Genomic DNA, 27,547 nt, shown 5'->3' with positions numbered 1-27,547 from the left:
TTGCTCTGTCACCCAGGCTAGAGTGCAATCGTGGGATCTCAGCTCTCTGCAACCTCCGCCTCCTAGGTTCAAGCAATTCTCCTGCCTCAGCCTCCCCATTGGCTGGGACTATAGGCACATGCCACCACACCCAGTTAAGTTGTTCACCTCTTGCCTGTGCTGGGGGGAGGCAGGACCTGGCAGGGCTGGCCATCCTGGCAAGAACTCAGCACCCTGCAAGGCGAATTTCCTGGTTGGGCCAGGCCCCAGCCTCCTTCACCAGAAGCACAGATTTTGCCCCGGGGAAGGGGCCAAGACAGGCAGCTATGTTCTAGCACCCTGGACCCCGGACTCCTTCTCCAGAAACTTATTTGAGAGCATCCTTGGCAGAGAGATGTGCGAAGAGGGGCTACCGAGAAAGCAGTTTACTTCCACAAAATAAATTTAGGGCTTCTAAGAGCCAGGTCCTGGGCTGGGAGCCGAGGAAGCATGAAAAGTAAAGTTCAGCTTTTCCCTTCTGCCCCTTCAGGGTTAAGGTGGAGCGACAGGAGTAAGCTTAGCAAGTGCAACCTTTGCATGAAAAATGTCTCAACTCCAACTTTTATTTAGCAACTATAATCAGGACTTTCCAACCTAATATAATATATTAAGCCGTTAAATTACAGACTGCTGTAATTTTCACACAAATTTATTGAGTGCTAATGTAATTCTTTCATCTAAGCAGAAAGATTGCATTATCTTCTGCAAGGGACTTTCATTTGATTGGACTGTAATCAGTTATGTCTTTTCATAGGACTTTGTCTTTTTAAAAAAAAATTCAATTAAAATCTACTTGTTCCTTGGTGTTGCTGCACTTTATCATTTTTATTAATCAGCCTACTAGCTCTCAAACTTTGTGGTTGCACAGGGGTTTCCCAAGCAGGTGGGAGGAGGCGATTCTCAGCCAGAGACAGAGGGCAGCTCCCTCTGCAGGTCGGGCAAGGCATAGCGGGGACATGTGGGGAAAGGAACTGGTCTCTGTGGCTTCACACCTCCACGCCTGAGGAGGCATTTAGAAAAGGGAGAAATGGCTGTTTTCAGGCATTACTTCCCTCTCCAGTTCTCCCTAGACAGAAAAAAATGGTGTCTAGGCAAGACCCTATCTCTACAAAAAATAATTTAAGAAAAAATACCTGGGCATTGTGGCACCTGCGTTTCCAGATACTTAGGCTGAGGCAGGAGGATCACCTAAATCCAGGAGGTCAAGGCTGCAGAGATCCATGATCATGACTCCAACCTAGGCAACAGAGTTTTCCTGTCTCAAAAAAGGAAAGAAAAAAAGAAAAGAAAAGAAAAGAAAAGAAAAGAAAAGAAAAGAAAGAAAAGAAAGAAGGAAAGAGAGAGAGAGAGAAAGAAGAAAGAAAGAAAGAAAGAGAGAAAGACAAAGAAAGAAAGAAAAAAGAGAAAGAAAGAAAGAAAGAAAGAAGAAAGAAAGAAGAAAGAGAAAGAAAGGAAGGAAGGTAGAAAGGAAGAAAAGAAAAAAGGTCAGGCATGGTGGCTCATGCCTGTAATCCCAGCACATTGGGAGGCCAAAGTGGGCAGATCACTTGAAGTCAGAAGTTTGAGACCAGCCTGGCCAACACAGTGAAACCCTGTATATGCTAGAAATACAAAAATTAGCCAGGTGTGGTGGCGCACACCTGTAGTCCCAGCTACTCGGGAGGCTGAGGCAGAAGAATCACTTGAACCCAGGAGACAGCGGTTGCAGTGTGCCAAGATTGCACCACTGCATTCCAGCCTGGGTGACAGAGCAAGACTCTGTCTCAAAAAAATAAACAAATAAAAATTTTAAAAAAAGAATTAAACTGCCGTATGTGGCAGCTTTGCAGGTCAACTGCACATCTATGCGGGGTAGTTGCCTTTCTGTGTACCTGGCCACACTGGAGTTCTTGTGCTGAAAATGGGCTCCAGCTGCTGCAATCCTCCTCCCCACAACCCTCCCCCATCCCCCATCCCCGCCATAACATGCAAACACACAGCCCTCAGCCTTTGCTTCTCCAGTTCCTTCCAAACCTCGCCTGGTAGCACGAGTCTAAATCAGGCTTTCTCAACAGCAGCACTATCGGCATTTTGGAGCAGGTAATTCTGTGTGGCTGGGGACAGGGGTCTGTCCTGTGTATTTCAGGATGTTTAGCAGCATCCCCATCCTCCACTCACTTGATGCCAGTAAAAACCTCCAGTAATGACAATTGCAAAAGCCTCCAGACATTTCCAAATGTCCCCTAGGCAGCCAAGTCAGTTCCAAATATTAAATCCCACCATTACCATCCCCTACAAGGCAAATATTGTGAAGAGCCAGCCCACAATCCAGACAGCTCTCAGTTCATTGAAATTTATTTAACAAATATTTATTGAGTGCCTATTTTGTACCATCTCTGTTCCAGGAACTTGGGATATATTTAGTGATCAAAAGAAAGATCTTTGCTCTCAAAGACCTTACATTTGATGAGAGGGAGGGGCAAATATCTGAGGAAACAGTGGCCCCAGCAAAGGCCATGTCCCAGAGGTTCATCAATGCTCAAAGAACACTCAGGCTGGAGCAGAGGGGGCAAAAGGAAGGGTAGGTAAGAGATGAGGCAGAGGTAATTGGGCCGGATCAGGCCACTCTAATGTGGGAGCCATAGGAGGGTTTTGAAGTAAATGTTGACGTATGCAGTATGTGTATTAAAAGGCTCACTCTGGCTGCTGCAGAGCTTATAGCTTGCAGTGAACGCCAAGAACGAAGTACTCAGCTCCAGCTGAGCGGGGCCAGGGGGTAGCTCTTCTGAGAGAGTCCACCCCAGCATCCATCCACCAAGTATTTATTGAAAGGGCTTGTATTAACTACAAACATCCACTAGAGGATCATTTGAGGTATGTTGTTGAGGCACTTGTGACCTTGTACATACTCAAACTGCATTCTCAGGAGGCTGTTTTCAGCGTTCCTTATCACACCACACACTACACTCCCTGTCCTGTTTTCAGGGTCCGGGAGTTTCATTCCCATGCGCAAATAACATATAGTCTCTCAGTATTTTTCCATACCCTGACCTCAAACACTATGTTGCTTAACTCTGTTGCCATGTGCCCCCTAAATCTCCCCCTTCTTTAATTCTTAGAGCATGCTGATCATCCAATGCAAGGTAAGCTTCTGTCATTCTTCTCTGATCGTAGATGTGTCAGGTGGGAGCACAAAGCCACCTGCAGATGTCTAGCAAACAGATACAAAAAAGAGTAAGTATAGTAGCCATCACCCAAATGTGTATCTCTAACCCAGATAACGCAGTGTTCGGGTAAAGCCTTCTTGTAATTGCTGAAGGGTACATCTTTGTGATTGCTAAGACCATTCTTCAAGTTGTCTCTTTAATTCAAACCCGAGAGTGGAAATTTGAGAAGACAGATGGTCGTGATAAGCCCCTTGCCGCTATGCTTTTCTAAATAAGTGCAAGGTGGAATCTCCTCCCCAGTTCCAGCTTATATTTACAGGTAGCCACAGTTCTCTGCTCACTGCATTAAGATCATGACATAGGTTATATTTAACTGTATAATGATTTGATAAGACAAGCATGTAGCATACCAACTATCGGAAGAGACTTTAATACTATAAAAGAATTGATTCTGCCTTATATTAGGAATACCTTGCCCAAACAAAAGTATAGGAGGATGTGTAGTACAAATCAGGACTGTATCAGTGGCATTATTTTGCAAAGAGAGGGTATACTTGCAAAGTATAGTCCACCACTAGTAATGGACTCACCATGCAAAAGAACCCGTTCAAAGAAGGAAGACCTAGTCCCCAAACGTGGGTATGAGCAGGGCTTAAAGCTTGTTTCCCTTGTAGTTGTAATATTGGTCCTGAAAGCCCATACTCTGACCAGGTGGTAGAACTATTGAAGGGACTGCTAAATCCAATAGTCTGATTTGCAGACATAAGATTACCATGGGAACCCCAATCAAGCAAGGCGTCCTCGTTAAACAGAGGCCTGGCACAGCGCAGGTTGTCAGCACGGAGACCAAGGGATGGCCTCGAACTTATATCACCCGTCCCTGTTCAGACGGCATATAGGAAGACCAGGCACTTGTGTAGCTTCGTTAGAGACCTCAGTAAGATTAGTGGTAACAGCAGAAATAAAGGTCAACTTTGCAAGCTTAGCATAGATACTCGGGGAATCAGAGTAACACATTTATCACGTCCCATTGTGGAAAATCAAAGAGAAGGATTACTAGACAGTAAAGTCAATGAGCCATTAAGTTTAATCCATCCCAAATTTTCAGTTAAAGGGTAAGACAGGGGCATCTATTGACCTCCTGTCCAAGAAATATCATTAGATCACAAAGGCACGTCAGCATCCACCATGTACTAACATTAAAATCGAGGGACTCAGAACATGACTCCAATAAACATGTTCTTAAGCTGATCCCACTTGGTAAAGCACAAGAACTACCAGCCACCCTAACATCCATGTCTGTCTTACTTTCTCAGCAGTTTCCCCAGTCCCCGCCAGATACATAAGAAGCCAGTTCTCTGTAGTTGCAGGCCTTCCACGGCGGCAAGCCAGATAGTTGCTTGTTGATCCAATCTCCTTAGCTGCCCTCAAGTAATGTCAGGTGCCTTCCAAATCATCACCGTCATTGCTGGTCAATTCTCCAATAACAGGTCCTGTTCTCAAGGAGAGAGCCCCTTATTCCCCCTTTTGTGTTTATTAAGATATAATTTAAGAGTTTGACGAGCTTGTTTAATAATGGCCTAAGCGGTTGAGTTATAAGGGATGCTAGTTTTCCGTTGTATGTGTTGAAGTTGCAACGCTTATGTAAATCGAGCACTAAGATAGCAAGGTCCATTATCGGTTTTTATAGTCTGTGGAAGGCCTAAACTTATATAGATTTAAACAAATGAGTAATTGCATTTGCAGTTTTTTCTCTGGTCCAGAGGGTAGCATGTGTCAAGCCTGTATAAGTGTCTACGGTAACGTGGAGAAATTCAAAACGTCTAAAAGGTGGATACTAAGTAACATCAGTTTGCCAGCTAGCATTAGGCACCAAACCTTATGGGTTGTTACCAAGCCCTAAGGAAAAAGGAGAGCCAGAATGCCATTGGCAATCAAGACAAGTTTTAATAATCATGCGAGCTTGAGCAAGCGTCAAATGAAATTGTTTAAGACTGTGAGCATTCTGATGAAAAAAAAGCATGATCAGCTTGAGCTCGCGAAAAAGCAGGAAAGTCTGCAAACCACATTTATGGTTGTAGCAAAGCATCAGCTTGAGCATTCCCTTCTGATAAGGGACCAGGTAGCCTAGAATGAGAGTGAATATGTGTGATGTAAAGAGGGTGACGACGGGCACTGAGGAGTTCTTGCACTGCAGGAAACAAAGCTACTAGAGATTCATCAGTAATGCCCTTCACATGTGCAAGGTCTAAATGAGGATACAGCACATAAGCAGAATCACTGCCTATACTTATGGCTTGCTGAGGAAAAGTTTGTAAGGCCAATGTTAGGTCACCCAACTCCACCTGTTGCGTAGTTTTAAAATGTTCCTGGATCTTCTGTTGCCAGTTTTGCACGGCATCTTAACACACTATAGCTGTCTTACTTGTTTTTTCTGAACTATCTGTGAAGACAGTAGTGGACTGAAGCAAGGGCTTAGAGACAACAATAGTTAAAATTTAACAGGCACAGTTTGCAATCAGTTTAGGAGCTTAAAGTTTGGTAAATGAAAGCTGATATTACCAATAAAGTCAGCCATTGCTACTTGCCAATCAAGATGACAAGCTAAGAGAGTATGAACTTTTTCTTTGCTTGACGATAGGAAGAGGGTAGCAGGATCATATCCTGATAACCGGACACAACGCTGGCGTTCCTTTATGAGAAGAGAAGCTATTAAATCTGTGGTCTTTTGTATATGTTTAGAGGAGTTATGGGGCAGGTAAATGACATATAAAATACAGAAATGGCAAAAGATAAAGCCTACCTGTTAAACTAAGGCATGGAAGGGATGGATATTTTAAGTGATTTTTACCATAATTTGGCCTTGAAAGTCATTAAAATGTGACTACAAGTTGAGTTAGCTTGAATGTGTAAAAATTAGGGGGAAAAAAAACAGCTGGGCATGGTGGCTTGCACTTTGGAAGGCTGAGGTGGGCCGATCAGGAGGTCAGGAGTTCAAGATCAGCCTGGCCAACCTGGTGAAACCCCATCTCTACTAAAAATACAAAAATTAGCTGGGCATGGTGGTGCGTGCCTGTAATCCCAGCTACTCAGGGGGCTGAGGCAGGAGAATTGCTTGAACCAGGACCCAGGAGGCGGAGGTTGCAGTGAGCTAAGATCGCACCACTGCACTCCAGCCTGGGCTAGAAAGCGAGACTCTGTTTAAAAAAACAAACAAACAAACAAACAAAAGGAACGCCAAAAAACATTTTTAAATGTCCTTAGGTGCTGGCCATTTTCTTGCATTAGCCTTTAGCTGGAATGTCTTAGAAGGGAGTTTGGGAAAGCAGGGCTGTGGCCAGGTTTTTCCCATCTGCCTCGGGCTCCTTAGGCAGCCTCTTTTTAACAGCCTGCCACCTGTTGCTACTCTTACCTCGAGAGGAACGAAGACAGGCTACACGTGGCAGCGAGAGGTCAGGAAATGACCAGGTGGTAAAGTGCATGTATATAAGTGCGGAGACTGGAGGCGGGAGGGCAGCTGGCGGGGAGGAGACCTCGCCCTCATCCTCCAGGCCACCTACGCTTGGAACCAACCCCATCAGGTAAGGTGCTGAAAATATACTGGGCTTTTTATTATTTTCACCACCACCAAGTGGAGAGGCTCAGAGGAGGGGCAGACATACAGCACAGGGTCTGCTCTGAAGTTTCCCAGCCATGGCGTTTTTAAACATTTTATTTAAAGTGAAACATGCCTTACTGCTGCCTCTATCTTCTGAAGATGACAGCAGCTGGCAGAACTTGTCCACCTCAGCCTAGTTAGCATGTCACATGTGGCTACGGGAGAGTACCCCTTATTAGCGGGCTTCTCACCCAGGGCTCTGTGCTCTAGGCTGCTCCATACCCTCTGCCCACCTTAGGCTAGTAAGGTCGGGGTGCACACAGACTGTTTCTTAGCCCTTTCCCTAGGGGGCCAGGGAAAACAAGGGATTGCCTGTCAACTGAGACATGGGAGGGGTGTCAGGGAAGGGCAGAAGCAGGAAAAGCAGCAGTACAGCAAGCAGCAGCCACTTTTTGGGCACAGCTACGAAGGCGCATGACCATGGTGAGGCGGATTCTCAGGGCCGGGCTGGAGCTCCCCGCAGCCACCCAGGAACTTGGCCTCTGCCTCTTGGCCTCCCCTCCGTCACCACAAACCCAGAGAGGGGCAACTTGCCTTGACTGCCAGTGACTAAATGGGTATTCCCTGGCATCTTAGCAACTCTCCTGCCCCAGGCCTCTGTGGGCAGCAAGAAAGCCAGAGCTTTCTGGGATAAAACCCAGGAAGCAGTATGCAACTTTCCCTTATACTCCAGGGAAATGGAACAAACAAGGCCAGGAGGTCTGGTCCTGGAAGCAGGAAGTGAGAACTTGCATGCTAGGAAAACGGTCATCATCAGCCCCTTTCCTTCCCTCCTGGAGGAACCCCTCCAGCAGGGAAGCTTGTCAAGGAGACGCGGCCACCAGATTAGATGTTCGCTAACTGGGGGTTTATCCAAGCGCCGTCCCTGGGCGGCCTCCAATCTCCTCAAGGGGGATGGGAGGCACTGTTGCCTGAACAGGGCAGACAGATGCAGGTCCCTTTAAGGGTGGAGCAAAGGAGGGTAATAGCCTCTCTATAGGAGAAGGAAAAGGCTCCGGTCCGTCCTTATCCTCACTAGAAAAAAATCTCTTCCTTATTCCCCACAGAAGGGAGTGAAGGAAGGAGAGGAGTCTCTCCCTGCTGTTCTGGTTTCTGTTTTTCCTTCTCCTTTAAATCTCCTGAATTCCCTTCAGGTGGAGAAGATGGGTGGTTTGACTCATCTCAATCCAGCAGATAAAGAGGATACAATGCAGAGCGTATCAGCGCCCAGGTGGTCAAAATAGTAACATTAGTAAAATGACCTTGTTCATTCCTCTTTTCAGGCAGCGACGTACCTGCTCCCATAACTCTAAGATTCCTTGATCAGGAAACCAAGGGCATTCCTGCCGAATTGAGAGCGTAAGCTCTACAGTGCACTGGGTAGCCTTAAGTAGCTGTTGCTCTATTTTAAAAAATACTTTCTGCTCTTTGGTCATTTGTTGACTCATGATAACCTAGCCCCTGATAGTCTAAGCATGTGTCCCATCCTCCTAATGGGAGTCAGTACTGTCCCTTACCGGGATTCCCCCAAAATTAATAAGCTCTCCTCCTTCACACTTAAATGCAAGGCGATCACATTGGGGGCAGAAGTTAGAAAGCTTATAGCTTGCAGTAAACACCAAGAACGAAGTACTCGGACAGCGCCACCTGAGCGGGGCTAGCGGGTAGCTCTTCCGAGAGAGTCCGCCCCAGCATCTGTCCACCAAGTACTTATTGAAAGGGCTTGTATTAACTACAAACATCCACTAGATGGTCATTTGAGGTGGGTTGCTGAGGCACCTGTGACCTTGTACACATTCAAACTGCATTCTTGGGAGGCTGTTTTCAGCATTCCTCATCACACCAAACACTCCACTCCCTGCACTCTTTTCAGGGTCAAGGAGTTTCATTCCCATGCACAGATACCATACACAGTGTACATAAGCTTGAATATGTTGCCGTGCACCCCCTACAGCTGCAATGTGAAGAATCAACCACATGGTCGGAGGAAAGGATCAAGACAATGAATTCAAGGGCTGTGGTGTTAATCCTGACAAGCGATGATGATGGCTTAGACTAGGATGGTAACAGTGGAGGGGATGAAAAGTGGTTGAATTCTGGGCATAATCTGAAAGTCACATCCAAAAGGATTTTCTGCCAGGTTGAATGAGAAATCAAGAGGAAGAGAGTCAAGGATGACTCCAAACATTGAGCCTGAGCCACCAGAAGAAGGGGGCTGCCGTCCCCTGAGTTAGGGGATGCTGAGCAAATTTGGGGGCAAGATCAGGAGTTCAGTAGCAGACATGCTGAGCTGTAGAGGCCTGGTAGACAGCCACAGGCAGACAGGTGGATGAGGGGAGACAGGTCGCTGGAGTTTGAGAGGTCCGGGCTGGGGATATAAATATGGGAGAAATTGGCATAAAGTTGAGACAGGATGAGGTTGCCTAGAATGCAGTACAGATAGAAAAGAAAGCGAGGACTGAGCTCAGGGGACCCTCCACCTTTAGAGATCAGGAAAAGAGGGGGAACCAGGAAGGTAGGAGAGGATGCAAGAAAGCATGGAGTCCTGGAAGTCAGGTGAGGAAAGGGCAGCAACTCGTCCAAATGCTGCTGCTGGTCCAGCAAGAGGCTTGACTATTCTCCACCCCCACTTGATCTAAAGGAGACCCCGGAAGCAGGGCTGGGATGATGAGCATGGGTCCAGGCTCTCACTACAGGAAACCCCATCCTCAAGCCCCACTGCCCTCTCCTCCCCATCCCAGCAATCTCTAAATCTGTTCACGGTGGAAGGACGTCTCCTAGGGGTGGAAGTCCTACTGCTGCCCACCAGCCAAGAGGGGGGATGAAGCAGAGGATGAGGGGGTGGACTTTCTCAGCATCACTGGTTCAGACTGGGCAGCCCCTCAATCTACAGACAAGGAGGCAAGTCCAGGGAGGTGGGGTGCTTCACCAAGTATGGCCCAGCAAGTCTCTGGCAGAGCCATCAAGAACTCAGACTAAACAGGGTGTGATGGCTCATGCCTATAATCCTAGCACTTTGAGAAGGCTGAGGCAGCAGAATCACTTAGAGACTAGCCTGGGCAACATAGCAAGACCTATCTCTCAAAAAATAAATGCAAAAACTAGTTGAGCATAGTAGCTTGTACCTGTTTTCCCAGCTACTCGGGAGGCTGAGGCAGGATAACTACTTGAAGCCAGGAGTTGGAAATCGGTCTGGGAAATATAGCAAGACCCTGTCTCTTAAAATTTGGTCGAGCATGGCAGCTCACGCCTGTAGTCCCAACTATTCCAGAGACTAAAGCAGGATGCTTACTTCAGCCCCGGAGTTTGTGGCTGCAGTAAGCTATGATCACTCCACTGCACTCCAGCCTGGGTGACAGTGAGACTCTGTCTCAAAAACAAAAACCTGGACTGGACCCTGAATCCTGTGCTTGCCCAGCTGACAGCTCACATCCCCAAGCCCCGTCCCCAGGCCCCATCCCCAGGCCCAACCCTCAGGACACATGCCTGCCTGTGTCAGTGGCAGTGAGCAGGGCTTCCCCCCAGAAGTCTCCCCCGAGTCCTGGACAGAGCTGCACATATATACAAGAAATGCCAGCTCTCTACAATAGCAATTCAGAGCCTTCCACCCACACTAAATCCACTCTAAGAAATATCAAATTATTTCCATCATTAAATCCAAAATGCCATGAAACAAATTGCATCTCGGCTATTTATCTGGAAATTTTCGTAGTACTCATTGCTGGCACCCATGCGTGCTTTAGCATACGACGTGGCTCAGGATGAATTGCTGCATCCACTGGCTGGTTATAAAGCGGCATTGATGGAAATGTGATGCTTTACTGGCTTTTTTTCTATTAAGTAAAAGAAAAGTCATTTTCCTCCGAGGTCAGGCTGATGTTTGAAGAATTTGCCTGAGCTGTGGTGGCGGACAAGCAGGCATGGCTGTTTTTAAGCACTCTCCTCTTTCTTCAGGGAGTGCAGGATGCTGTTACAGAAATCTCCAGCATAATCCTGGGGCTCTGTAAGACCTGAGCCCCAACCAAGACCATATGTGGGTCCAGAAGTGAATCTGAATTAGAACAGCTGGCCGGGCACAGTGGCTCATGCCCATAATCTGAACACTGGGAAGCCGAGCTGGTGGATCACCTGTGGTCAAGCTTTCAAGACCAGCCTGGCCAACATGGCAAAACCCATCCTCTACTAAAAACACAAAAATTAGCAGGGCATGGTGGCACATGTCTGTACTCTCAGCTGCTTGGGAGGCTGAGGCAGGAGAATCACTTGAACCCAGGAGGTGAAGGTTGTAGTGAGCCGAGATCATACCACTGCACTCCAACCTGAGCAACAAGAGTGAAATTCTGTCAAAAAAAAAAAAAAAAAGCAGCTGGTCGGGCATGGTGGCTCACACCTATAACCCCAGCACTTTGGGAGGCCGAGGCGGGCAGATCACTAGAGGCCAGGAGTTTGAGAACAGCCCAGCCGACATGGTGAAACCCCATCTCTACTAAAACTACAATTAGCCAGGCATGGTGGCTCACACCTATAGTCTTAGCTGCTCGGGAGGCTGAGACACCAAAATTGTTTAAACCCGGGAGGCAGAAGTTGCAGTGAGCTGAGATCATGCCATTGTATGGAATAAGTCTCTGTCTCACAAAACAACAGCAGCCGTTTACTCAGCTCCCACCACATGTGAGATGCTCCACTAGGTGCCTTATACTGTCCTCAGTAAATGCCACAACAACTCGTGTTGTCTCTGTTCCCAGCCACGCTGGAGGATCGGAGCTCGAGGGCCCCTGCCACAGTTTCCCGGGATGGGTGGAGGACCCAGACTGCAGGGCTCACTCTACAAGGCAAGCAGAGGGCTGTGCCAGGGACTTCCACAGGCAAGAAATGGAACATTAGCTAGGAGGAGTGAGATGTCCAAAAGGGAGAACTGATTTTCCCAGAGAAGAGCTGGGAATAAAACTTGAGTCCGGCCTCTTGCTGGTTTTTTTCTCTCTTCCTGTGCTTCAGAACTGTGACTTCTCAGAAAACCTGCATGGCTGTTGGTGAGAGCATGGCACTCTCCTCACAGTGCATTCAAGGCCCCTAGCCATGATGAGACTGCTCCGTTTAATTCTCTCCACCCACCTAATTTACACTCCCTCCAGCCCTAACTCCCCACACAGGACTTTCTACCTTCGTTCTTAGATCTCTTCATCCCACAGGATCCAGACAGGTGGTCCTGGACAATCTCTCTGTCCTGATAGACTGCTGGGCCAAAGAGACCCTCGTGCGTTTCCCCACACACCCCACTCACCCACTTCCCTCTGGCTCATGATGCTCTCTGCTCTTGGAACAACCTAACTTTGCCCCCCACTCTGGGGGGAAAAAAGAAAACTCCCTATCCTTCAAGGCTCAACTAAAAGCCACCTCCTACAGGCAGTCCTCACAGCAATAAAACCTCGCTCGCTCTCCCCGTTTCTCCTTGCATTTTCTATCTAAGCTATCCTTGGTCCTTCCCTAATACTACCCAGAGTGATAGTTATTAGTGTATTTTTTTTTTTTTGCCTCCTCGACTCAACTGTAAGTTTCTTGAGAGCTGGTCAGATCCTGTTTTTAAGCATAGAAGTTCTGTCTGCTGCAAAGCGGAGAACTCTGGTTTGTGCACAAACCTCACGTGATTTTTGTTTCTACAGACAAACCAGTTAATCCAGAAAGTCTGCATTGGCGAGAACAATGTGATTGAAGAAGAAATTCGCGTGAACAGAAGTGTGCATGAGTGGGCAGGAGGAGGAGGAGGTGGGGGCGGAGCCACCTACGTATTTAAGGTACAGTCTGCACCGCCAGGTTCCACCAGATTTCTGTGCACCTGCAATGTTAGAGCCTCATGACAGCCCTGGGAGTTAAACGCCTCAGATGTTCTTATCCCCATTTAAAGATGAGCAGGGCCAGGTGTGGTGGTTCATTCCTGTAATCCTAGCATTTTGGGAGGCCAAGGCAGGAAGATCACTTGAGGTCAGGGATTTGAGATCAGCTTGGGAAACATAGCAAAACCTTGTCCCTACCAAAAAAAAAAAAAAATTGAAAAATTAGCCCCTTGTGTTGGGTTGCATCTGCAGTCTTAGCTACTTGGAAGGCTGAGGTGGGAGGATCTCTTGAACCCAAGAGTTCAAGGCCACAGTGAGCTGTGATCACGCCATTGGACTCCAGCCTGAGCAAGACTCTGTCTCTAAACCCAATAAAAGAATTTAAAAATAAAGACTAACAGACTGAGGCCCAGAGAGAGAGAGTCTGTCCAGGAAGGGGTAGACTCTCTTCTTCCTGATACATCAGCCCAGTTTCACCATGCACAGCCTTTGCCCTCCTCCTTTCTGGAGGTCCCACTGTGCCCCCCAGCTCTCTGTCCTAAGGTGGACTTTTCTGACATCACATCCAGGCCAGAAACTGAAGACAGAGGCCACCTGTTAGGTCTACCCACAGGAACTGTGATGCTGAGGGCTTAATCTTGAATCTGTGGGGGTCAGAGTCAGAGACCCCTACGAGTGAAGGAAAGGGAACATGGAGAGACCTGCTTCTAATTGCCAGCATCCAGACCTCTGAGGCCAGTCTGAGGAGCTTCAGGAAAGGGGCTGGAGGAAGTAGAGGAAGCAGCCTCTAAGATCAATCACCACCTCCAGGAATATATATTTTGCTCTTGGTATATGGGTTTTGCTTCTCTGAACCCCAACTGATAGAGAAGCTGTTGGAGCCAATGGGCTATTGTAACAAGGGTTCAGAGCCCACAAGCCACCTCAGACCACTGAGAGGTCACCAGGTCACCCCACTGCTCAGCAAACACTTAGCCAGGGTGAATGAACCAGGGCTTAGGGGCTCCGGCGGGGAAGTGCAGCTTGGTTTCTCAATGTCTGAACGTCTCCCCTGGTCAGATGAAGGATGGAATGCCAGTGCCCCTGATCATTGCAGCTGGAGGTGGCGGCAGGGCCTACGGGGCCAAGACAGACACATTCCACCCAGAGAGACTGGAGAATAACTCCTCGGTTCTAGGGGTGAACGGCAATTCCGGAGCAGCAGGTAAAGCGCCACAAGCCCGCCCTCTCCGGGAACATCTATCTCCCAAGGCTTCAGTGGGGCCTGATGCATCGCATGCCTGAGGGCACCTGGGATGCTGGGAGCTCTGGATACTGGTACCCATATCAAGGGAGGGAGGGCAGGCAGCACCCTGGGAACCCTGCAGGCCATCTTGCTGACCTGGAGTTTGGAATTGCTGAAGGTCACTGAGAAAGTGAGGTAGGGAGCAGCCTTCAACCAGCCAGCTGATCCACCCTGGGTTTTGCCAAAATGCAATTGTTAGAGCCTCCCTCTGAGATGCCTCCTTCTTCCAGGGGAAGATGTCACCCCCGGTTAGGATATGAGCAGATGAAAGAAATCTGGGTAAAGTCAGGCCTCCTAGACCCCCGTGGTACAGACCTCCAGGCCCCCAGGCTGCCAGACCCAAACATATCCCCACTGGAAAATGTCCTCCTTGACTTTCCATGGCTGAGTTCTCTTCCCTTATTAGTGAGAGCCAGAAGCACAGAAATAAATGCGAGACAGACAGGGAAGAGAGTGTCGATTCTCTCATTCCTCTACAGCCAGCCACCCCTGAAGACAGAAAATGTAATTCCTTCTTGTATTTTCTTTTCCACACAATCAGACTGTGGGAGGATCTTAGAAGGCATTTAAGATTTGGGATTAATTAAAACAAATGTGCAAACTCTCTCTCAATTGAGAGACGGCTAGAGATAGAAGAGTAGAAACTGTCATGGGGTCCACCGTGAGGTTGCCTCCAGTGACGTTCACAGCACCCCTACCGAGGCCCAGCACCTGATAAACCCCGGGCGCCTCCACATCTGTTACACATGTGCTGTCAAAAAAAGCCTGTAGGGTTTCCAGACAGATACCACTTCTGTTTTATAGAAGTCAATGGGCTCACCAAGGCCTGATGACTTTTTTTTTTTTCTCAGAATGGCCAAGCTGTTTAGTGATGGAGACACGACTCAATTCATTTGTTTTGTTTTGTTTTTTGAGATGGAGTCTCACTCTGCCACCCAGGCTATAGTGCAGTGGTGTGATCTCAGTTCACTGCAACTTCCGTCTCCCAGGTTCAAGCGATTTTCCTGTCTCAGCGTCCTGAGTAGCTGGGACTACAGGTGCACACCACCACGCCCGGCTAATTTTTGTATTTTTAGTAGAGACAGGGTTTCACTATGTTGGCCAGGATGGTCTTGATCTCTTGACCTCATGATCCACCTGCCTTGGCCTCCCAAAGTGCTGGGATTACACACGTGAGCCACCGCACCCGGCCCAATTCTTATTTTTAAAACACCGTGTTCTGATTTTAATATGCATTATTTTCCTTTCCACACATTTACTTGAAGGCTGCAAGATGGGTATGGGGTCAGAAGCCTCCTCAGCTGGGGGCCGAGCAGGATGAAAGCACAGAGCATGGTATCCACCCATCTCACCCTGCTTTATTATGTACCTGCTCACAGCCCTGCACAAACGCCAGAGCCAACTTCTGGTCCCTCACATGCCTGAGGGGCCTTCTCTCTGCCACATGACAACAGCCGTGGCAGGCCCACACCCTCCTCTGACGGCAGAAGGGAAGACAGCGAAACCCCACCCCTGCAGTTTTCATGGCTGACAAAGTCCCCCCAACTTGCCTGATGGCCTCGCCTCAGCTCTGCTTATCCTCAGTCTAGATTCAAGCTTGTTTCTGACCTCGGCTTCATTTTCGAAACCTGCCTTCCTCTTTCTAGCAAGGTAGTCATCCCACCTACAGGTCTTTCTGGGTCTCCCAAGGAATCACGGCTGCAAGTGCTTCCAGAGACCCTGCCAGGCCGGTTCACCCACAGGGTCCCATAGACACACACTGCTGTTTCTACCTTCAATCTTCAGTTACCAGGTCCCCACCACGCATCATCGGCTGCAGCAGAAAGGGTTTAGGGTTTTAGAGTACAGTCACCCCTTCCTGTCCATCAGTTCTGCCTTCCTTGGATTCAACCAACCACAGATCAAAAATATTCAAAAAAAAAAAAAAAAAGATAGTTATGTTTTTACTGAACATGTGTAGACTTACTCCCTAAACAATACAGTAACTGTTTACATAGATTTACCCCGTATTGGGTGTTACATGTAATCTAGAGATGATTTTGTTTACAGGAGAATGTGCATAGGTTACGTGCAAACACTCTGCCATTTTATATAAAGGGACTTTAATTCTGGTGTGATGGAGGGACCCTGGAACCCATCCTCCACAGATACCAAGGGGCGACTGTAGATGTCTGTTCACATGTCCGATGGAACAGCAAGGGATGAGGGGATGTCCTGGAATCTCAAAGGCCAACAGAAGAGATTTCTTGTGGTCAACCTGTGGCTATGTTCAACCTTGGCTCTGTAGACAGATTCCTTTGCAAGCACTCAAAGCAGCTGCAGGTGTTGGGAGCACAGCCCCAAGGCTGCCTTTGTTGCCAGAGTATCGTCCACCTGCCAGGGTTTCTGCTCCTGACCTTGGGGCACTTCCTGAGCCCCTGGCCCTGGAGAACCTCTGTGCAGGCTGAGCTGAGGCGTGAGGCTGTCCGCACGCGTGCGTTCTGCCCCTCAAGCTCCTGACACTCCCCACTCCTGGCAGTTTGTGGAGCATTTCATACACTCGCTGTCTCCTTTGATCCTAACATCAGCCCCATGAGGTGCGTCTTATCATCCCCAAGTTACATGTGAGAAAACAGAGGCTCAAAATGGGGCGTTCTTGCCCAGGGTTTCACAGACAGCAATGGGCTCTCTGGTGCCTAGACCAGGATTCCTGCAAGGAACTTCAGTGTGGGGTTTTGACATTTGGCTGCTCAGAGATTGGCGAGTCCCATTTCTTGTTAGGATGGGAGGCAGTTAATAAAACGAAGGTCCAGCACCACGGGGCTTGGCTGACATGGGAAGATAGAGGAACCAGCTTTGTCGCCATGCTGCCTGTGTGCCCACCACCCCCCATCCTTAACCAACCACAGCCCCTGCTTTTGAGCCAGAGAGGACTGATAGGAAACAGGGGTACAAGACACGCCCTCATCTAGGCATACTCAGCTGTGGCCACGCAGGTATCCCTAGAGCAAGCAGCCTCCCAGTTTTGGTGTGGATCTGAAACCCCCAGGCCCCTCTGGACGTGAGCCCCTCCTGGGAGCTAGAGCTGTACAGGTGCCCTCCAAGGCGCCCTGCCTCCTGCTGCTTTGGCCGGCATGGCTAATCAGACCTTGCCAGAATCCTCACACAGGCTCCCTACTCTTCCCACAGGTGGTGGAGGTGGCTGGAATGATAACACTTCCTTGCTCTGGGCCGGAAAATCTTTGCTGGAGGGCGCCACAGGAGGACATTCCTGCCCCCAGGCCATGAAGAAGTGGGGGTGGGAGACAAGAGGGGGTTTCGGAGGGGGTGGAGGGGGGTGCTCCTCAGGTGGAGGAGGCGGAGGATATATAGGTAAAGATGATTTGTGTTCAAGGTGTCACTCTCTCCCCACTTAGTCCTAGGCTCCTCACCTCCCTACCCTCTCCCGGCCCTCCCCTGCCCTCCCCTGGCCTGCCCCCTGGACTGTGATGTGACTGCACGCCTCCCTCTTGGCCTGGCTGGACCAGCCGGAGGCAGGGTGTTGGCTTTAAGAGCCAGCATCCTGCCTCCAGGCTTCCTCAGCGACAGCATCAAGATCCCAAGTGATTCTTGATCTCCCCCAAAGTCGATGATAAAGAGGCTTTGGCTTTCCAGACGAGTCTCTGAGTCACCTGTAAGGACTCTCCCAGATTCCCTTGGATGGCCTGGCCAGGCCAGCTCCTGAAGGGGCTGGTGTGTGGTTTCATGGACTCCTCATTCCTGCTCCCTATCCCAGCCCACCAGCTTCCTGAAAGGCACCGCTGTTCCTGCTGATGAGAGCTGCTCCCAAGGCCAACTGCAGGCAGGCTTAGCCCAGCGCTCCAGCAAGCAGCTGGCCATTGACCCGAGCTGCTTTGTCTGGGCTTCAGAGCACAGTCAGCAGAGCCTTCTGAAGCTGAGAGGCTGGGAAACCATGGCTCCCTTCTTCCCACAGATTAGGACAAATCCATGCATGCTCTGTGATGTTCATGTCTGTGTTTTGCTTTGATGCTGTGTGTAAGCTGCTTGTGTTAACTACATGCTCTTCTTTTCCAAGCTGGGTGGGTGGGAGGAGCCCGAGGGGGGAGCCCAAAGTTAGCCCAGCCCCGGGTGAAAGGAGAGACAGGAGCCTTCGGGCACAGGGGCTCATCTCCCGCAATCCCCAAGCCCCGCCATGCCCCAACCTTGACCCAGTGGGGCTGGAGAGCTTCAGTGCTACCATCCTGACCAGTCCTGGGAGAGGCACCGTGGGCATACCCCAGCATGGAAAGACTAGAACTTTTTGAACTCTTGCTCAAATTAACCACTTCTTAATGGGCCCCTGGCAGAGCGGTAGAGGCTCCCCATGGGAGTTGGCCTGGACCTGAGGGGAAAGTAGCCATGCACCCAGCCTCTGCTGACCCACATGCAGCCTCTGTGCCCTGAGCCTCCCTTCCCTCCCCATATTTCTGCCCCAAGGTCCCCAGTGATCCCCTAACCTTGGTCAGAGCTGCATGCCCTGCTGACATGCATGTGTGTTAAGATTTGGGCACCCACCCCCCCATGTTAAACTCTACTCTGGTTTGCTACTCAGGCGGCAATGCAGCCTCAAACAATGACCCCGAAATGGATGGGGAAGATGGGGTTTCCTTCATCAGTCCACTGGGCATCCTGTACACCCCAGCTTTAAAAGGTAGCCCCTCTGCCAGGCAGCAGAGCAAACTTCCTTAGGTCAGTCCTCCTGCCAAGCTAAAACCTGAGTCTCTGACGTGTCCGGGATATAGAGGCACAATTATGGGTCCCTGGCAGGCAAGCCTGCCTATGGCGCAGGTCACCATGTTTTCTGCAAGTCAGGATGTGTGCTTTAATGTGAATGCAGAGGCAGAATCCTAGGAAATATAAAAATAGCCTCATACCTGCACCAGCCAACCTAATGATCACATGTGTGGGCTTTCCCACCCCCAACCCACCAACGGAAATGCAAACATCCACAGGCGCCCAGGTCCGCTGCCTCTGCTGCCCTCGCCACATGCACAGGAACACTCCCCCACACAGTTGTGCCTCCAGTGGCTATGGGACCTAGGAACAGGGACCGCCTGGAGAGACAGCACTGAGGCTGGGACGGGGGAGGTAGGCTCTGCCTGAGACTAACCCTCCCTCCTTGTCACCAGTGATGGAAGGCCACGGGGAAGTGAATATTAAGCATTATCTAAACTGCAGTCACTGTGAGGTAGATGAATGTCACATGGACCCTGAAAGCCACAAGGTCATCTGCTTCTGTGACCACGGGACGGTGCTGGCAGAGGATGGTGTCTCCTGCATCGGTAAGGTGGGGGGCAGGGGAAGCAGAGGGGCTTAGAGCCTGAGATTTGGCCCATGACCACAAATGGTTTCTGGGTTCCAGGATACCCTGGGTTTGGTTTTGTAAGCTTTCTGTCCCTCCCCGAACTGCCACAGCGCGAGTGCTCTGGCCACTGTGTGAAAGGTGGGCCATAGCTCCTGAAGGAGTCTCAAAAGTCCTCTGGTGTAGAATAAACCCTCTGCCAATCCCACCGAGACCCATCCTGTCTCCACCTAAATATGCCCAGTGACAGGGATCTCACTGTTCCTAAGGTACTGTTCCCTTGGGGAGTCTCAGCTGGGGCCTCTCCCTTAACCTTCCTTTCCTAGCTTTCCTTACAGTGGCAGTTTTCACCTGCAGTGTCTGAAGACAGTGCTCCCATCCTCCTCCATTTGTTTTCTTTTGTTTTGTTTTTGAGATCGAGTTTTGCTCTTGTCCAGGCTGGAGTGCAAATGGTGCAGTCTCAGCTCACTGCAACCTCCACCTCCTGGGTTCAAGCGATTCTCCCACCTCAGCCTTCCGAGTAGCTGGGATTACAGGCGTGCGCCACCACACCTGGCTAATTTTTGTATTTTCAGTACAGATGGGGTTTCACCATGTTGGCCAGGCTGGTCTCGAAGTCCTGACCTCAGGTGATCCGCCCACCTCAGCCTCCCAAAGTGCTGGGATTGCAGGCGGGAGCCACCACACCTGGCCCTATCCTCTTGCTCTAAATCTTCTTCAGATTAAATAACCCCAGCTTGTTTGCAACAGTTCATACAAGACGCAGTTTTGTGTCTCCTCCCCACACTGGCATCCTTCTGATGTGTTCCATTGTTAACGTCCCTTTTGAAAAGTAGTGTCCACAGTACCAAGCACGATGCCTCCGTGCAGTCTGGCCAGCAGAGGGCACAGGACCCCTCTCCACTCTGAGCCAGTGCCTTGAAGCCACAGGGAAGTAATTGAGGCTCAGCGGGTATCACTTACAGCGCCCCCTGTTGTTTGGTCCCCAACGCCCGCACCTCTCTTCCAGATCCGCTTTCGTTTCCCCTTCCATCCTCACCCTATAGTTGTGCGGTTCATGTTCTGAACCAACGTCCCACCATGGATATTCATCCCTGTTAAATTTCCCTCCACCCAAACGCTAGTGCTAAAAACCTGTAAAAACAGGATGAGTCTGGTCCTGCCCATGGTCCCCTGAAAAGAAAGGTGTGACAAGGTCTCCAGTGATGGGAAGGAGAAGATAGCTTTTGTCCCAGCTGGGGAGGCTATTTCTGACTTGGGACCAGCTCAAAGGAGAACTGATGTGGTTGTCAGTGGCCCCCTGGGACCTGTCTTCCAGTGTCGCCCACCCCAGAGCCACACCTGCCGCTCTCACTGATTCTGTCTGTGGTGACCTCTGCCCTGGTGGCTGCCCTGGTCCTGGCTTTCTCCGGCATCATGATCGGTGAGTGCACAGGACCCCAGGGACTCTCAAGGGTGCGGGAAGGCAGGGAATAGGCTGTGCAGTGGATACCAAGGTGTCACTCCGCCCTGCTAGTCCCTGGCATTGGGTGGGGTGGTGATCAGGGCAGCCCAGGCCAAACCAGAACTGAAGCTCCAAACCTTCCTCCAACGAGAGCAGCTGCGGTTCCCTGCGGAGCCCCTAATTCTGCACCTCAGCCCCATGTGAAACCACCTGACTGCTCGGGGTGGGGAGTTCTCTTCAGTGTCCGTCGCAATGGTGAAAGCTCGCCCCCACCCCGGACATCACTTCCAGCTCCCATGTGCTTCTGTGGGCACAGCTCCTGTTTGGCTCCCACCCTATGTCATGCACTAGCCCACTCTTCTCCAGATCAGCCCCCCACCACCCTCCGGGCAGAGAGATGGGAAAATCAATTTGAGTATGTTCGTGTTCAGCCTGTGAGCCAAGTGAGCTGACCTGCAGGTCAGAGAGAGCTCTGTGTGGTACCCACCAGTTCTTACTGCTGGCAGAGACATGCCTAGGACGGATGGACAGAGGTGTGAAGAGGGCAGAGGGAAAGGCTCCTGGGAGCCCTCACAGGCCAGGCCCCGCAGATGAGGGGATCTGCCGGTAGAAGGGAGGTGGCAGCACATGCTGTGTCCCCATATGGTGCCATCCCTCAAAGGGACAAGATAATATGCGCTAACACTTTTCGCATGCTTCTACATGCTCGGCAATTTACACATTTCAGTTCATGCCATCCTTAAGTAACCCTAATCTGATCATGGCTGGCCCATTTCATAGACAAGGGAACCGAGCACAGAGCGGGTGACTCATTTGCCCTGGCCCCTATGTTTGGGGCTGGGCTCTACACACAGAATCTACCCTCCAAGTCTCAGTTTCATTCTGGCTCCCATGGAGTCTGTCTTCCAGAACATCCTTACATGTAAGAGTGATAATGGTCACTCACACAGGTAGAGCGCTTTAGAATTTTTCAAAACCATTTTATGTCGGTGAATTCATTTCACTGACAACCCTAGGGGGTGGAGAGTGGGGGTGGTTAGGGAAACAGGCAGGAGTTACCATCCCTGCTTACAGAGAGGGAACCTGCAGTCCAAGGAGATTCTGTGGCCTGGCCGTCATGGCTCAGCTTGTAAGTAACAAGAGGTGGAATCAGAGCGTAGGTCCCCAGACGCCAGTTCAGAGATCTTTTCATGATATGGCTTTTCTCCAACTCTATGGCTTGGCAGTTCTACAACTACAGGAAACACAATGACCAAGATCCCAGCTGCACCCTCAAATCTGCTGTGATCACACGGAAGCTACCCTACCCGGTGGCTGAGCACAGCAGAAATACTAAGGCAGGCCAATTCCTGGGAGCCGTGGGACTCTGCTGATGACCGACTTTGGCTCCAGAACCCCTTAGGACCCTGTTGAAACTTCCGTAGGGTGCATGGCACCCAGGGGGCTTCCGCCCAGCCTTCCCTCCCTCCCTCCCTCCCTCCTTCACATGGGGTCAGACTTGCAAAACGGTCTGCTGGTTCACCCAGCCTTCCCTGGCTCCCTCCCCATTTTCTCTCATGGGCACTTCTAATAAAATCTGCAGACCATCTCGTTTCTAATCCCATCTCCAGTCTGCTTCTTGGAAGACCCAGACTAACATGACTTCCCTGTATAATACAAAGAATTCTTACCCATATATGTGATTTTTTAGCTTTACATTTACTTTAAATAATGTTTCAATTAAAGACACACCTTCACATCTATAATCATTTTGTTAGTATTTCTAAATATGGTGGAAAGGTTCAGAGCTCAGGGGAGGACATGGAGATACAGGGAGGCTTCCTGTAGGAAGTGGCCTGTCTAGTGCTTCAAGGGCCAGGCTGCCTGGTCCGGGCCATGTTGCAGCCGACCATCCGTCTGCAGTGTACCGCCGGAAGCACCAGGAGCTGCAAGCCATGCAGATGGAGCTGCAGAGCCCTGAGTACAAGCTGAGCAAGCTCCGTACCTCGACCATCATGACAGACTACAACCCCAACTACTGCTTTGCTGGCAAGACATCCTCCATCAGTGACCTGAAGGAGGTGCCACGGAAGAACATCACCCTCATTCGGTGAGCGCCCTACTGGGAGGAGAGGGGGTGCAGTCCGGGGGCTGAATGTTGTCACCACTCCAGACTCCTTTAGCCACCAAAGGCCAGCAGAGCCCTCCCTACAGGCACGCCCGGCCCTCCTGGGAGGACAAGGCTTGACATTCAGGGCCATGTATGTTGGTTCATATTAACTCCTATATGTTTGTGGAGTTTATGTAATGAGAGAACCAGGGCTTTCAAAATGTACTCAGGTATGTCCTCTCCAAGCCTTCCTGGCCCCAGTTCCCTCCAGGGGAGCAGGGAAGCAAAGGGCCTCTCCTCTGAGCATCTAGAGCAGCTGTGCCTTCCTCTGTCACTCACTGCCACACTCCCCAGCCAGTACTCACTGGTGATCTGTCAATCCCCAAGGAGCATGAATCTCCCTGGGGAAAAGCCATGGCTTATGCCCCCTATGTCCCTGGCAAATAGCAGAGACTCAATAACTACTGATTGAATGAATAGACAGTTGACCATTGTCATGAATCCCTGGCTGGAATCCTTCTTACCGGTTTTCCTCTGAAGAACTGGAGGCCCGAGACTGCACAGCAAAGCCATGTTGAGGGCGTTACTCCCGAGTGTGTATGTTGCCCCCTGCCTCTCATGTGTCCACTAAATGTGACGCCTGGGCTCAGGAGCCCCAGCTGCCTCTTCCTCGTGGCCTGTTTGGCTCTGTCTCACTTTGTCTTCTCCTTTGCACAGGGGTCTGGGCCATGGCGCCTTTGGGGAGGTGTATGAAGGCCAGGTGTCTGGAATGCCCAGTGACCCAAGCCCCCTGCAAGTGGCTGTAAAGGTAAGAAGTGGCGCACCGTCGAGCCTGACCTTGGCCTGCGGTCTCTGTAGACTGCGGCTCTCAGCTCACAGCCTCCTTCTCCTCCCCACCCTCCCCTTCTGTGCCCAGACGCTGCCTGAGGTGTGCTCAGAACAGGATGAACTGGATTTCCTCATGGAAGCCCTGATTATCAGGTAAAGCCACAGAGAGACACCTTCACCCCACCTCCCCACCGCCACAAAGAACCTGGAGACCTTTCTAATAAATTGATGTCTCCAAGGGAAATGGTGCTGTCCCCAGCATGTCCCCTCTTTTCCAGTAGGAGACTCCCAAACATTCTAGATACCTCTTAACCAGAATGGAACAACGAGTGATGGGTGTCTCAGAAACTAAATCTGTGTGACAGAATGATCGCACCAGTATCGCTGTCTGCAACCAGCATCCCTGCTGTTATCCAGTGCTGCTGCTTCCCTCACTGTTCCTTAAGAAATGGAGCATGCTAGCTTTTGACAATACAAGATATAATCTCCCTCCAAGACCCTTCACCAGTCCCAGTAAATGGGCTCCTACTATGATGGGATGTCACCCCATCCTCGCCTCCCATCAGCAGGGCTGAGTCTCAGCTGGCTGTGCCTTTCGACTTGAGGCTCCAGGGTCTGGATTTAAGCTCAGAATCTCAGTGCCTGGGGCTCCTGAGGGCATCCGCTGTGACGGCAGATCCCCTCAAGGAGGAGGCAGATGTTTGACCTCAAGATCAGGTGGGGGCTCGTGGCCCCCTGTTGCACTGGGAAGACTCTGAACATCCTGACAGGTGGGGGCAGACTGGGATGTCCCCTTGGTGGAAGTGGCAGGGGTAATAAGGCCAGGCAGTGTGAGTGATGTGGTTGTGAAGTTTGGAGCCACAAGAGGAAACACAAAATAACATTTAGTTTCTTATGATACATCTAATTCCTGATTATGAATAAAACTTGGCAAGTATGAGATTATATTGAAGGAGACCCAAATCACTCAATCTCACTACTTGGTAGTAACTAACCATTATACTGTATATTGGTATCTAATCACCCAGTCTTTCAACACTTGGGGGGTGTATGTATGGAATTCCTAGGCCCCACTGCCCTGTGTGTCCTAAAGGGATCATGTTAACCCCAAATCTGTGTCCCTCCCATGGAGAATCCACAGGAAACTGATGGACTTGTGAGCCCTTTTCCTGGCTCGGTTTCACATGCTGTCACCTGGCGAGTCTCATTTAGTCTCTCTTAGAAGCAGTTGTTTTGCTTCACCTGCCTGAGGCCTTCCTGGGAGAAATCAACCATGAATTCTAGCGCCCAGTCCATGCACCAGTATCTGAGAAGGTCACTCGCCTGCCCCTGAGACACCTTCTCACCCCAGGGCCTGTGCGGCATCCTCCCGCCTCTGGCCACTCTCCTGCAAATGGAACTCCTGCAGAGCCTGCCCTGGTTCTTCCCACCTGCTCCGCAGGGAGATTCTGGGTTCAGGCTCCGGGTGGGACTCCTGCTCCCCATATTCACAGAGTGCATTTATGCATGGCAGCTGCTGAAAATGTAACTTTGTACCCTGCTCCGCCAACTTAAGATTTTCCTGGACTGAGTTAATTTTGATTACACCCTCTTCTGCTCTGCAGCAAATTCAACCACCAGAACATTGTTCGCTGCATCGGGGTGAGCCTGCAAGCCCTTCCCCGGTTCATCCTGCTAGAGCTCATGGCCGGGGGAGACCTCAAGTCCTTCCTCCGAGAGACCCGCCCTCGCCCGGTGAGTGAGAACCAGTCTTTGCTGCAGTGGTTGTGCCAAGAACAGGAGCAAGGATGGAAGGAGCAAGAGTGGGCAGCCTGGGTAGCAAGTTCCCCAGTGGGACCCAGGGAGTCAATTTTGGGCTTGGATAGAGGGGTGACTGGCTGTAAGGGAATGGACAGAAAACAGAGGTAGATGATGGCTGAGCCCCAGCTCCAAGGAGTTTGTCCAAGGCTCCTGCAATGCATTTGTGTCAGTCTGTTCTTGCACTGCTATAAGAACTACCTGACACTGGGTAATTTATAAAGAGAAGATGTTTAATGGGCTCATGGTTCTGCAGGCTGTACAGGAAGCATGGCTGGGGAGGCCTCAGGAAACATAACCTTGGCAGAAGGGGAAGGAGGCATGTCTTACATGCCTGGAGCAGAAGGAAGAGAAAGAGGGGGGCTGTGCTGTACACTTTTAAACAACCAGATCTCATGAGAATTCACTGTCACAAGAACAGCAAGGGAAAATCCACCCATGATCCAGCCACCTCTCGCCAGGCCCCTCTTCCAATGCTGGGGATTACAATTCAACATAAGATTTGGTCAGGGACACAAATCCCAACCATGTCGGCCTTCTATAGCCTGGATCCATTCTCATGGCCCGCTGACTCTGGGAGACCAAACTAGAGACGAACACAGAGGGGAACTTTCGTGCGAGCCATGTCGCTACTCAGGAAACTGACCTGGGCGGGTCACTCCGCAGCTACTCGTGCAGAGCCCACTCTCCTCATGTCTCAAGTAGGAATAATAATGCCTGGACATTCCAACTTTGTATTTAGGAAGGTGCTACACACAGCTTATGGTTCAGGGAACAGAGCTTGGGAAGTGAAGATACCCAGGGTAGACCCAGGAATCCCAATTTCCAGCTCCAACTTGACCATTAGATGCCCACGTGGTTTAGGGCAGTCTTTAATCTCTAACCTGGGTATCTTCACAGGTGAGATCTGAGGGTTGAACTAGAACATCTCAAAGGTGGATCTAAATTATTAAACATAGCACTCTGGGCAGACCCAGAGCCCAGCTGCCCGTGCCTAGGTCTGCAAGTGTTCAGCAGGCCCTGGGTACCAGGAACTGGAGCTGAGCAGGCCGCAGGGTTAGGATCTAAGCTTCCTCAAGGAACCGCTGTACTATGGGGATACAAGGAACGCTTGCACAGTAAAAGCAGTGACCACATTCCCACCCCAGGAAAGCAGGGAAGGACTGACAGCCAGCTGCTACAGAAAGCCCAGCCTGACCGCACCGCTCACAGGTACTCAAAGTGGTGGCGGAAGCCCTGCAAGGTCATGGCTGTTCTGATTTCCACCTTCAATCAGGATCCATGTAAAATATCTTCTTCACCTTAGGAGCCTCCATTCTGTTTCTACAAGCCACTGCGTGACCCATCTCGGTATCTAAGAAGAATACTGTCTTCCTCCTTGAAAAGAGGAATGTGTGTGACCCTAGGCACACCTGGCAAGAGGATTGGGCAAGGAGCAGGGAGATAAAGACTACTCCTGTCTCAGAAGAGCCCTCATCAGCCAGCATCCTCAGAGCTTCCACATCTCAACACCACCCTATGAACAGACAATGCAGATCTCTCCACAATTCTATGGATGGGAAAACTGTGGCCCAGAGAGGTTATGGGACTTGTCATGGTCACACAGGAAGTGGGAGAGCTGGGACTAGAACTCGGGCCTCGTGACTCCTGATTCAATGCTGTCTCCAACCGACTGCTTATCCAGTGGACCCCTCTGGGAAGCTGTGAATTATCAAGGTGGGGTTGGGCCCTTGAAGCTGACACTGCCAGGCATCCAGATGTCTCCTCCAGGGTCCAGGTGTCAGATTCACTGGCTTTCCTACCACCGCCTAGGAGGCAGAGCCTTTGGTCCTCATGCCCTGAGATTCTCAGCAGCGTTAAAGGCAGTGGGGGACATGCGGCATCACACTTTGGGAAGAGGCAGAGCTCTGGTTCTCCCATTGGACCTTCCTGAGGCTTTTGCAAAGGAGAGGGACTTTGCAAAGGGAGTCTGGAAGCCCAGCACTTGGAAAGTTCAAGGACTTTAGGGGCAGGAGGGAGCAGGAGAGAGGAATAGGCTCTCTCTCTCGCCCTCCCCCTCTCTCGCCCTCCCCCTCTCTCCCCCTTCTCCCCCTTCTCCCCCTTCTCCCCCTTCTCCCCCTTCTCCCCCTTACATCACACGGGGCCCCCTCCC

General features: G+C 50.4%; 1 protein-coding gene across 2 annotated transcripts in view; it reads left to right on the top strand.

Annotated features, from left to right (window-relative positions):
• Nucleotides 1-27,547, top strand: part of ALK (ALK receptor tyrosine kinase) — a 755,264-nt gene that overhangs the window by 691,969 nt on the left and 35,748 nt on the right. The window contains exons 14-23 of one of the 2 annotated variants that reach the window (XM_017545664.2): nucleotides 12,462-12,593; nucleotides 13,692-13,836; nucleotides 17,086-17,268; nucleotides 18,488-18,586; nucleotides 19,065-19,217; nucleotides 20,556-20,660; nucleotides 22,584-22,770; nucleotides 23,488-23,578; nucleotides 23,687-23,751; nucleotides 25,203-25,332. In XM_017545664.2, the coding sequence (XP_017401153.1) occupies nucleotides 12,462-12,593; nucleotides 13,692-13,836; nucleotides 17,086-17,268; nucleotides 18,488-18,586; nucleotides 19,065-19,217; nucleotides 20,556-20,660; nucleotides 22,584-22,770; nucleotides 23,488-23,578; nucleotides 23,687-23,751; nucleotides 25,203-25,332 (1,290 nt within the window). Of the gene's footprint in view, nucleotides 1-12,461; nucleotides 12,594-13,691; nucleotides 13,837-17,085; nucleotides 17,269-18,487; nucleotides 18,587-19,064; nucleotides 19,218-20,555; nucleotides 20,661-22,583; nucleotides 22,771-23,487; nucleotides 23,579-23,686; nucleotides 23,752-25,202; nucleotides 25,333-27,547 lie in introns of those variants that run through there. The other variant, XM_037744648.1, reaches the window with a different exon arrangement.

The sequence above is a fragment of the Cebus imitator genome, unplaced genomic scaffold (assembly GCF_001604975.1).
Source record: "Cebus imitator isolate Cc_AM_T3 unplaced genomic scaffold, Cebus_imitator-1.0 Scaffold180, whole genome shotgun sequence".
NCBI classification, from domain to species: domain Eukaryota; kingdom Metazoa; phylum Chordata; class Mammalia; order Primates; family Cebidae; genus Cebus; species Cebus imitator.
The sequence above is the reverse complement of the archived record's forward strand: the minus strand, read 5'-3'. Positions and strand labels throughout refer to the sequence as shown.